Below are 12,803 nucleotides of genomic sequence, written 5' to 3' on the forward strand. Positions count from 1 at the left end.
TCCGAATCTTTTGAGAAGTTCCTTTATATACTTTGCTTGATTAATAAATGTACCCTCTTGAGTTTGAAACACTCGGAATCCAAGAAAGAAATTTAACTCTTCCATCATACTCATTTCAAATTCATTTTGTATAATAGTAAAAAAATCCTTGCATAAACATTCATTAGTAGCATGAAAAATAATATCATCCATATATATTTGCACGATAAGAAGATCATTAGAGTTTTGTTTAGTGAAAAGAGTGGTATCCACAATACCCTTTTTAAAATCATTCTCAACAAAAAAACTATCCACTCTTTAAAACCATTCTCAACTAAGAGTTTTGAGTTCTTGACAGTTAGTATCATGTCTAACTATCCACATGTATTTTATGCATCTTCTCATGTTCTTTCTCACATAACAATCACTTTTCATGTGACTTTTTTGACAACATAAACTACACATAATCAAAGAGTTATTTACATGAAAAAGTTTAATAGATCGTACTTCTCTTCTCTTATGAATAGTAAATTCATTTGCACCAGAATTTAACTTCTTTTCATGAGTGCCAAAATGAGATTTTGATCTATTTCATTGAAAACAATTTTATTTTTTATGTTAGAGAAACTCATTTAGATTATCCATTCTTCTTTTCAAATCACCTTGTTTCTCTTTGAATATTTCACAAAATCTTGTTTTTCTATCAAACTTATTTTATAGATCAATCTCACCTTTTTTCAAATAATCATTTTCAATTTTTACTTTTTTATTTTTTGAAAAAGATGTGCATTGTTTTGAAGAAGAAAACTAATTTTGTATTTTAATTCCTTGTTTCGAGCATAAGATTCTTTCAAACTATCATGCAATTTTTCAATAAAGGATTCAAGATCATCATCAGTTTCATCATCACTTTCAAGTTGAGGGGTACAAGTTGTTACCTCATTATTTTCCATGGCCATAAAAGTCATTTGAGCAGATTCTTCTTCCTCCTCTATTTCAACATCGGAGTTGCACTAATTGCATGTGAATTGGAAGTTGAATTTTGGTTTTCTTTCAACTCTTCCTTCTTTCTTCTTATTCATTGGATACTCACTCATGTAATGTCCAAATTGGCCGCATTCATAGCATTTGTCACCTTACTTTTTGTTGGCCTCTTGTTTTCCTTTGTTTCTTGCATTGTTGAATTGATTGGAATTTGAATTGGTAGATCCTCCTTTTCTGAATCTCCTTTTGTTGAGGATTCTCTTAAAACTTTTTGTGATGAAAGCAAGGTCATTATCATCAACATCCATATCTTTACCATCCAATGAAACCGAGTCATCTTCATCTTGAGATGCTTTTAGAGCAAAACTCCTTTTTACTTTTGCATCTTTTTCTTCTTGTACCTTGGTCTTAAGTTTCAACTCATAAGAAGTTAAAGAGTTTATAAGAGATTCAATAGGCATTGAATTCAAATTTTTCGCCTCTTCAATAGCATTCACTTTACTCTCTCAATCTTTAGACAAAGTATTTAAGATTTTTCTATTTTTTTCTCCTAAGTATTCCTTTTCCAGAACGTCTAAATCCTTAATAACATCATTAAATCTACAATACATTTTATCAATATTTTTATGAGGTTCCATCTTAAATGACTCATATTTAGTAACCAATATAGATTTCTTTTATTCTCTAACATTCTCACTGCCTTCATGAATTTCTCTCAATTTGTCCCAAATCTCTTTAGCAAACTTACAGTTTTTGACCCTAATAGATTCATTTGAGTCTAAAATACTATATAACATATTCATAACTTTTGCATTTAAGGTGAGATGTGATAAGAGTATATTTTACGTATTTTTAGTGTGCTTTATTAGTTAGTTTTGGTGTATTTTATTTAATTTTATAAATAATTAACTAAGATTCTAGTGAAAATATGCATTTTGTGGTTTAAAGTGTGAAAATTGCATTTCTATGAATTTTTATGATAAAAATTTTATATTTTACAGGTTTATTGATTCAATCATCAAAAGCATTGAGAATATAATTTGATGATTGATGATGGATTAAAGTGATAAAAATAAAATATGAAGTGTGAAAGAAGAAATGCAATTAAAATCAAAAGGAAGCAAGATGTTCAGTTTTGACACGTTTTTGTATTTTGGCTATATCTTGAATTACATACATTGGATTGGGATGATTCTCGAACCATTTTTGAAGCTAAGAGATAGATCTACATTTAGTATGAACGCATCAAAGTCCAATTCGGCTGTTTTCCTGGTCAAAATGTCAAAATACAGAAGTAAAAGTCTGCTGTTGAGAGCTGAAAACGCGGAATTGACCAGTCAGTGGTATTTTTATTATATTTTGGTTCTCAGAACTCCAAATTGGATGATTCTTAAGGCATTTGACAGCTATTTCAATTGACTACAACTTCTATGTTTCGCACAAGAGTCAATTCAGCCGCCATCATAGAGAAAATAGCAGTTGAAGTAGCCAGATTCTGGTCAGAAATAGCTGTTCTCCACTGGTACAACCTGTTTTCTCCTTCAATAATTTACAGTTATGGATGAACGTATGACAACCAATTAACAGCTGTAAAAGGGATGTTTCAAGCCTCATTTCCTGATTGCATTCATCTATATATAGCCATGGAGTTGCAAGATTCAAATGAACTTGGGAGAAAGCTAGAGAAACTCACCAGAAATGTAGTTTTCACTAGAGTTTCCTTAGTTCATTAGTATAGTATAAGTAGAGTAGTTTATCCATCTTGTATTTGTAGTTAGATTTGGATGAAGATTGAGGAGCAAAGATGGAGAGGTTGATCTCATGTGACAAGGGTGATATCTCTTCTACTACTTTCTCTCTTGTGTTGGATTTCATGTTTAATTATAATACAAGTTGGCTTTGTGTTTTTATCATGTTTAGTTAAAGTTTATGCCTAGAGTATGGATGAACTTTCTATATTTTGTTAGTGATGTTTATTTGGTTATTTGGTGATATTATTTTGATCAAATTATTTATCACTTTTAATTTTCTAATCATAATTAATTGGCCATTAATTGTGATTATCTAAAAGTATTAAATTTGCAATGAGAATTGGAATTTAACACTAGTCCAAAGAAGTGATAAACCTAGGGAGTACACTCACGAGAGTAGAGGTGCACCTATGTGGTTTAAGTGACTTGTTCATGTAATTTCATAAAAGAAATGAACTTGTATTTAATTCATAACCACGAGAGTAGGTATGATTTATTTACAAGTATAGTTGATTCACTACGAAAATAGGTTTCACATACATAAGGAAATTACGCCATAACTAGCCAAGATAATAACATTCACTGAACCGGTATTCTCATTTGCAAGATTAGTAAGAAATTCCATATCTCAAGAAACTTTCTAGTGTTAATTTTATTACTTTTACTTCATGCTTATAGTCTAAATAATAAAGGAGTTCGAAAATCACTGGTAGTTGCAATCTTCTCTGTGGAATCGATTCTTAATATCTTATACTCGCTCACGATTCGTATACTTGCGATAAATCGTGTGTGGGGTATTTAGAAATTTATAAATGTAAAACTTGATAGGGATGAGTTTAATATTATATGTATACCCCGCACACGTCAAGATGAGCTCTATTCTCTGCAGTCAATTCATTTTTTGTTTTTGGTCTTGATCTATGAGTATTTTCATCTTCTATTGAGGCATCATATGAACCTTCATTAACAATAAATCACAGTTCAATGTCAATTGATTGCAAGAAAATAACTATTCTCTCTTTCCAACTCACATAATTTAACCCATAAACATTGGAGGTCTAGTTACAGATTGCCGTTCAAAAAACATGACATTGTTGATTGTCATCTTCGCTCCTAAGCTGCTTGAGTTTAATCGCCAGGAGACCAAGTTCTGATACCAATTTTTAGCCCCGAAAACAACCTAAGAGGGGGGTGAATTAGGTTGATTAAAGAAACTACTCAGGTTATGGGCACTTTTTGCTCAATATGAAATTTACCCTATTTTTTAAGTGATCACAGAATGAATCAATCAATAAAGGAGCAATATCACTTAAGAGAAGTAGAAGAGATATGCAATTTAAGGTTCACAAGATGATAAATAAAAAGAGAAGAATTGCAAACCAATTGACTACCAGACTCCTCTTGAACTCGAAGATCAATTCACAAAACAAGTTTCTTCAAGTTGATGAAATACAACCAATCTTGTTTACAAAGGAATGCTCACTTCCTTCTTGCCCCAAGCATCACTCGGTCAAGTTAGGAAGTTTTACAATCCCTCAAGATAACCCTCACAGAGCTACACTATTGAAGTATTCACTCGCAAATGAAAAACTTACAAAAAACCTTACTCCACAAAGAATACAAATGTTCCTTGAAAAATATTTTCTCACTAAAACTACTCTTGATCTTTTGTATTCTCAGTGTACAAAAGTTATTTTGAAGTTTTTGACCATACTCTACTTATAGGAGACCAAGAAAGTAATTCATTAAAACTTCCAACGGATAGAAGCTAGCTGAAAAGTCAACTAGTCATTGGGAGTATCGGACGTCCGATATTTCTGATGTTTGCGTCCGAAAGCAGGCAGAGAGTTTGAAAAATCTTTTCAATTTTTTCGGACGTCCGGTACTTCCGATGCTTGGGTCCGAAAGTGGGCAGAGAGTTTGAAGAGTCATTTCAATTCTTTCGGACGTCCAATGATGATGTTCTTCGTCTGATATGATTTTTCTGTGTCTGCCTTGTCTATCGACGTCCGGTATTGCCATTGTGAGCATCTGACGTCTTTTGACTTCCTTTTTCTTCTTTCAATTGCTTTTTGAATCAAATTTCTTCAGAGCTGAAAAGCTTTATCATTGAAAACATATTAGTATTATTCAATTATTTTGTAAGCATAAAAAAACCGGGATCAAGATCATCAGAAACAAATGATAAGGAATCCAATTCGAATTAGGAAATAATAAACTGCTAGATTCCTTTTCTTTAATGCACCCGTGTACTCCCCTTTAATTGGCAACCAAAATCTGGAAATTTTTAGGATGTTTTCAACTGAATTTTGTTGTTACAATTTTTTTTTTTTTATAAAAAAAAGCAACAAGAAACTAATGATGATACAAGGAAAATTTTGGCGACTAGGGTTCCGTCAAGTAACCCGATTAGGGTTTGACTTTCTTTGATGAATTTTTGTTCAAGAACCCAAGAAACAAGCAAGATATTCAAGATTTTTGAGAAAATTTTTGTTTTAATCAAGAATTTCAAGCACGGTCAAGAATTATTCAATAGTTTCTTCAAGAAATACACGGACAGCTATGAATTTCCAAGTTTTCTTTCAAGAACTTTTCAAGAACTAGTTTATGGCTTCAAGAACTTTAGGATTGCTGTTTTATCAATCAAGAAACTCAAAAAATCCAAGAACTTAATTCAAGAATTCAAGAAACAATGCAAATCAGATTCGAACAGCCTACACAATTCAAGAATTCGACAACAAAACTCCAAGAACCCAAAAGACACTTTGGATGTACCACCAGTTTTTTTAACGAGAATCAAAACTAGAAGATTAAAAATGAACCAAGAAATACCAAATAGGAATTAACAAGGATTAACATACAAAGAAACAAGAAACCCTAGACACTAAAACAAAACAGAAAAAACAAGGGATATACATGATACCTCTTCAACTAACTCTGATACCGACTGATGAACTCTATATGAGACTAGAACCTAGAAGATTGATAGGTAATACATTGGAAAGATAGAGTTGAGAACGACACAAGGAACCACTTGAGTATCGAACCAACGATAGAAAGACGTCACGATTGAATGCGTTTCTTAATCAATCAGTCTTTGATCACCTTAGGAATAGCACTAAGATGTCAAATTTAGCTTTTGCAAGCCATGGAAGAGGGCAACGCCCAATAGCAAATTTGTTGGAAATTTCTCAAATCTCTATCCTTTCTTGAATGAAAGAAAATACAACTATAAATAACCCTACTAATATGCAAGATAGGTTGGACTAAGACTTGACCCAATGAACTACTCTAATATGGACTTAATTTCAGACCTAAGGGAAACCATAAGGCTGGCCGAAACTAACCCCTTCCAAACTAAACAATCCGGCTCACTAAATATGGCCTAACCATCTAATTCGGATACAGCTCAACATGAGATTTTGGATCGACTTTATTCCTACTAATTTAACTAAAATATCCAGCAGCATACTGCTAACAACTTGACATTAAAATTTGGCCTGCTTGAGCTTCAATGGACAGCCCATACAAACTCCACCTCGCATCAAGCAATTTATAGCATTTAACTTCACAAATTGACTGCAAAACAATATGAAACATCTTCAAAAATATCACAAAATTAGCCCTTACCACAATGCATTTTCTTTTGAGCAAATTCCTTGTAAAATTTGTGCTTAATGATGAAAACTTGTGTTTATCTTCCTAAAAGGAGTTTTCAGATCTAAGCTCGAAGCTTGAACCCACAACCATCTCCACTAAATTGTTCTTTCTCTTTGATATGTTGAACTCATCTCCCATTATCAACTGAAACAACCTCCAATGAACAGAGTTTGATTTTTGGATAAGTTCCTTTCATATTTTTGCTACTTTAACTTTAATTCCTGCTGCTTCCTATTTTGTATAGCAACATTTATAGTCTTCAGATCTTGCTTTAAACCTTTAGGAACCCAGACCTTTTGAGGTTTAAGAGGACATTTGAAAGGAGTATGCTTAAATTTTCTAAAATGGCTACAATTAGGTGAGTCAATTTGTAATACAACTTCCGGATGAGCCATTAATTTCGATTAGAGTACTACAGTCTTTTTTGGATACTATACTGATAAAATTAAAATTTACCGTTAGATTTGGAATAAGAGTTACAAACCCTTAGATAATTTCAAGAGTTTAAATCATTAGATGTGCAAAATATAATTGGTTTAGAATCATTGATACAGTACGCAAAAGAGATGGTAGTAATTTTCCAATTTTGATACGTTGACACAATGTATCGTATCACTGAAAAAGCCTAATTTGCTCGAGGTCATTCTATCAGAATACAAAGGCTTTCGTATGTATATGATTAGCAAATTTGCTTAATTTTTTTGTGGCTTAGTGATACAATTTCAAATTGTGTAATTAAAGCCTCAAAGGAAAAGATGAAAGATCCTTCTTTAAGAGATCCAAATCAGGAGAGCCTTCATTTCTTTCAGTGCACATTAGTGTTACCACATTTCTCCCTTCCATCTCGCATTTAGTTGCTAATGGATTAAGGTCTTCAGAATAGTAGTGCAAGTGACCCTTACACTTTGGGATTACCATAGTATTATAAGTATGGAATACTATGGCTCATGTAATATCGTATCTTGCGATGTATATAGTTAGATGCTTAAGAAAACTCGCTGTTTTTCAGGGCAATTAGAAGGAGTCAAAGTCTTGGATTTCTTGAATTAGAATGAATAGCTGAGTGGCAATTCTAATCTTCTCAGCAGTGGTTTTTTTTTTTTCCAGTTAGGTGACATATTGTCCGAATTTTTACTAGAATAAAGCAAATGAAAAAAGAAAGATCAGTAAGTTAGATGCATTTATGCTTTTATTCAAATCCTTCAATACTTACAACTTAGAAAGAATGGCACAAATTAACTAAGAGTACGAAAGAAAAGCCAATCTGACTTCATGTACACTTGAAGACACCAAAAACACAACAAATTTGGAATAAAAAAGGAAAATACTGAACTTGACCAGTCTTCCAGGAAAATGATGCTGGCTCTCTAGTTTATGGAACTGCAAACCCGTCTAATGATCCCATCTTGACCTGTAAGGGGGCTTAAATCACCCATTTTAACCATTGCTGCACTAAAATCAGACGAGAAAGTTCGAGGATTTTTGCTATATTCTTTAACAATAGTATCAGTTGATGATCCATTGAAAAGGGTTTGGTCTGATATCAGAAGGCCTTTCTTCCGCACAAGATTCTTGTAGTAGTTGTTGTCGAATTGATTTGGTGTCACCAAATCAAGTGGTGCCAAATTGCTATTTCTGCCGGTTCGTGGGCACCGGCGACGGCGGGCGCTGGCAAAGCCTGCATTAATATCTGCTCCGTTGCTATATATCCTTTGCTGGAATGTAAAACATTGTGCCTGGCCTACCGTGTGGGCTCCTGCATTTCAATTTCGAGTCCATAATCGCCATCAGGATCAAAACTATATATATTCAATGTGCATATAGAAAAATGGAAAATGTAAAAAAATTATGGATTGCATTTTCGAAAGGATTGTAAATTATATACTCTACTTTCAGTTTCATATATATATATATATATATATATATATATATATATATAATTTTTTTCCCTTTTTTTAATTATGTGAGAAGACAAAAATACGCTTGATTTTTGACACCTGAAATTTTCATATCAGAATGGTTAGACGAATAAGGGTTTTTAGTCTTTTAAACTAACAAACATAAAGGAGTAATGAATAAAACTAAAACTTTAATTAGTTTATAAATCTTGTACTCTTTTGAGAAAGAAAAAATCATACACCGATTGGTTGCAAATTTTTAAGTTTGCATGTACAAATGATGGAAGTGGTTAGGGATGGGCATCTGAAAAATATTCTAAAAGAATATTCTAGCACTTTTTGCAAATTTAATTTTGTGCACAGCCCCAAGCAAAAATAAATAAAAATCAGACTTGGCATACTGTTCCAAAAGTGAATCAAAAGAAACACAAGTATTACCTGATAAGGCAACCATTTCCCTGGGAGTAAAACCCTTGTTTGAAAATAGGGTAATAAGTCTATCAAGATGGTCAAAAGGGGCAGGAAGATCACTGTCTGCTAGGGAACGACTAGCAGTGGTAGAATCTCTTCTTCCCAGCTTTACGGTCCATGACGGACCCCCAACCTGATATTATGGCAATTATAAGAATTAAGAGGTGAAGGAATAATGAAGCACGATCTAGAACTTATATTTTCACATTCTAACAGAAAAAGAAAATTTACCCAATAATATCATCTTTTTGATCTTGTCCTACTTTCTATTATCAAATCTCCTATAAATGATGTTTTTTAGGTTAAAGAAAAATTGTACCGTGCTCTGATTTAATTATTTTACAAGCTCTTACATTCTGATTTTGGAAAACAAGTTTTTTTTTTCCTTTTTTATGTTCTCATTTGATTTTATTTTATTTTTTGCCTAAATTTTAGATTTTTCAATAGCCAAAAAGTTATAATTTACAAACCTACGCAAAATTAGATTTTACTGTTTCTGATTAGTTATTCTTTTGCAAGATCTGTAATAATGGAGAACAACCCCTCTATAGCTTTTATGTGACTGTCCAATCTACAGCTAGCACATGTGGTCTCTAGCTATCAACTTTTTGTCCTTTTTAATTTAGGCTTTGAGGATAATTTTGGTATCTAAACACAAATTAACAAGATAAGTGGAATCGAATGACTAATCTACTAAAAATCATTTATAGCAAAACCATCACAGATTTAGTTTTAACTGTTTTGAACTTTCCTACCCTTATTTGTGCTTGTTCATATTAAATCTTTGAGAATAAAAAATTTTTCATAATGCATAGAAATCTCTATATACTGCTAAAGATTAAAATGAATAATCCATTCTTATGCATGTTATTTATGTTTCCTTCTCTGTTCTACGACTTCAAAAATAGTTAATTACTTAAATTTTACTTACAGCAACTGATGAATCTCTTGCAGCAACTGCTAGAATATCTGCACAAGAAACAACTCCAGGACATATTTTCTCGACTGCGGTTTTGGCATTCTCTATAACATTGAAACCTCTCGCAGAATGGTTATTCGCCTTTGATGTCTTCTCACTTTGAATTGTAGGTGTCTCATCAAGCAATACTGATCCATCACAACCCTGTAAAGGGTAATAGAATCAAATTTGGTTAAGCACACACAACCAATGCTAGCAATGATTAACTATAAGGATTAGATCCAGTTATCCATATCCTCGAATTCGAATTTGTGTGGACCAATATTGTTTTTGTACATTCTTTATGAATGCTTTTACTGCCTTCTGCCTTAGACTTGGTCAAGTAGTGTACATTCCAAGAACTAAAATGCACAATACATATTTTGCGGAATGCACTACGTGTTAGAGGGCTTTAACCTTTTGGAACAGTTAGAGACGTACCCATGCCCATGTAAACGTAGGCGGCCACCAAAGACAGTACAAGTTGAATAGTGGAGTATACAAGCTTTAGAAGATTTTTGGGCGCAAATCATTTACTACAGTCTACAAAAAAGACTTGTTTCAAATTTTTTTATGGTCAGAAAACAAAATTTATAGTATTTATCGTTATTCAAGCATGCCCATAATGTCACCCTCGTCATGTGTGGGTGAAAGATGCTGAAATTCAGATCTGTCCACGAAAACTCGACCCAAGGGAAAGAGAACCTTAAAGGTGGATGGGCGGATCCAAATCGCAACAGTGACCTATGGTTAGCTAGGCTGCATTACGAACTGTAGAAATTCAAAAGGACTTGCAAGGTTAGATAAAGGATGAGATTTATTATTAGTGCATGAAATGTATTGCTTGCACTGATAAATCCCAAACCTAAACTCACCAAACAAGTCAAGTTGATGTGTTTGTAAACTGTACTGTATGGAAATGTTGTGTAGCTTAAATCATTTTTTGAGAAATAACCGTGTAAACTCTCAAATATGTTTAGTTATGGACTTGCCTGCACGAAGCAATCATGGAAATGGAGGCGAATCAACGACGCGGCCATCCTCCGTTCATGCGATATTCCTGACCGGATGGTGGAACGGATTTTAGTGAGAGCATTAGGGCAAGTATAATCATAAAATGTAGGTGAAAGGTGTGCTTCACAACCAAAGCTAGAAAGAAGAAGCAGTAGAGATAGTGCAGAAATTGCACCAAAAAATTTGTTCACAGCCATTATCAGTTTCAAGAATCTTGAAGAAATTTATGCCTTGCAAAATTTTCAAAGGAAGTTTTCTTTTTCCAACTATGGATGATTGAGAGAGCTTAGAGGGTCACTCAATTTATAGTTGCATTATGGCACTGTGCACTATGGAAATGTGTCGGCCGTTATTATCGGCTGCTGAGATTTCCCGGTAGCGGATTGATATATCACAGCGCAACATCTAAGAAGCTCACTTGTTCTTTTTGTTTTGAAGATTCTTCAATGCAAGGCTTTTCACTTTTCAATGCACGGCTCTATATAGGACCAATTCTCTTATTGTATCATAGACGGATTGATAGATTAATTTGAAGTCAACTGTAAGAAATGAAGTAGGTATTGCTATTGAATTTAGAATGAGTAGTCGTTTTTTAAGATCTTGATTAGAGATGAATATGACTTAATAGTTTTTAATGTGTAGTGAAATGTGTAGATAATGCTTGATTTTACAAGTCATACAAACATTAAAGTTCCACCAGCTGTGCTTTATTAGAGATTGTGAAGGCTTAGAACTGAAATGGATTGGAGAATTATAAGCTCTGTTTCTATTAGAAATTTATGCAAAAATTTTTAGGAAATATGATCACCTTTTTTTCCAGTCACCATTCTTAATCAGATGCATTACATCTCAAAAAGTGTTATTCTACTATTTCATAAACTTACTTTTCTAAATAGTACTTTGTCCAAAACTAAGAATTACGTGGACAGGAAAAACTTTACCTTTTCTAAATATTACTGCCAGGTTATGTTACTCTTTCTATTGAATGTAATAACCGTCTTTTATAAGGACGCAAGACTTTTTATAAATTGCTTCCAACTCTTACAATTTACGCAAACGAAAGACTCGCGGCAGGCAAAATGACTTTGTCAAAAAAAAAAAAAAACTAGTTGATTAGTATTTGTAATTGTTTAGAGTCAAACTTAGTTGGTTAGAGATGTTCAATATGATTTTATTAGTATTTAACATCATTTTTTGGTATGGTTATGACATTGAAGTGACTAGGATTAATTCTTGATTGTACACTATGCCATTTTAAGAAATGTTGATTCTGCAAGTCTTATAAAAATTAAGTTCCCACAAGCATGCAATATAGTTGATTAAATTTTTAAGGCCTGGAGAATAAATGGTTCGGAGACCTGGGCTCTGTTTGGATTAGTATCATACAAAAAAAGTTTTCACTTTGTTCAATCATGTTTTAAATTTATATCTATCACATCCAAAAAAATATTATACTATTATATTCAGAAAAATGCCTGCCAAATAGATTCTTGATTTCAGGAAAGAGCGATAAAAAAATACTTAAAAAGAAAATTTCTGCACTCAAATAAGAGAAATTATAAAAAGCATTTCTTTTTTTTCCCCTGTGTAAACTACTTTGAAGACAAGTAGCATATGCAAGTGTACTTCAAGTTTTGACTTGGTAAACGGATATAAGATGACGTTTAGGCAGTACTTTGAAGACAAGTAGCGTATGCACGTGTACTTAAATTAGTTGACAATTCTTCTATAATCAACATACCACTAGGTATTTTGTAAGATGACATTTAGACAATGCTAGCAAAGTGAAACAAATTTAAGTAAAGTTTAATAATTTGGTCTCTAGGAAGTGTAAATTAAAATTTTCATCTTAAGCTTTGATAACTTTTTTGGTTACTTTGGAATACAATGAATCCTTTCCCATGCAATTAGTCGATTATTTAGATATATTTAATTGTAATAATTTAAGAATTAGTTGGACTAGCAAGAACCTGATTACTCTTTTTAGATGCTGCTGCTAAAATCATCTCTATTGAACATAATTTTTTGTATTGCGTCCAAAAGGATTTGCTTTGCAACAAAAGCCCTCTATGATTTGCTTCCAACTCT

The 12,803-nt window shown here is 32.7% G+C and overlaps 1 protein-coding gene across 1 annotated transcript; it reads right to left on the bottom strand.

Annotated features, from left to right (window-relative positions):
• Nucleotides 1-7,681: 7,681 nt before the first annotated feature.
• Nucleotides 7,682-10,912, bottom strand: LOC113754347 (lignin-forming anionic peroxidase-like). The gene is made up of 4 exons (XM_027298736.1): nt 10,694-10,912; nt 9,675-9,866; nt 8,711-8,876; nt 7,682-8,130 (listed from the first exon to the last, which is right to left on the bottom strand). Exons 1-4 carry the CDS (start codon nt 10,910-10,912, stop codon nt 7,742-7,744), a joined length of 966 nt encoding a protein of 321 aa, XP_027154537.1. The 3' UTR covers nt 7,682-7,741.
• Between the last annotated feature and the right edge of the window lie 1,891 nt (nt 10,913-12,803).

Source organism: Coffea eugenioides, chromosome 11 (assembly GCF_003713205.1).
Source record: "Coffea eugenioides isolate CCC68of chromosome 11, Ceug_1.0, whole genome shotgun sequence".
Taxonomy (NCBI): domain Eukaryota; kingdom Viridiplantae; phylum Streptophyta; class Magnoliopsida; order Gentianales; family Rubiaceae; genus Coffea; species Coffea eugenioides.

Bases quoted from the DNA above. Each gene is read 5' to 3' on its own strand.
- LOC113754347 (XM_027298736.1), bottom strand. From the start codon at position 10,912: ATGGCTGTGAACAAATTTTTTGGTGCAATTTCTGCACTATCTCTACTG. The intron at 9,867-10,693 runs GCAAGTCCATAA...TACCCTTTACAG, and splicing joins TCCATGATTGCTTCGTGCAG to GGTTGTGATGGATCAGTATT. The intron at 8,877-9,674 runs GTAAGTAAAATT...CCATAATATCAG, and splicing joins CAAGAGATTCATCAGTTGCT to GTTGGGGGTCCGTCATGGAC.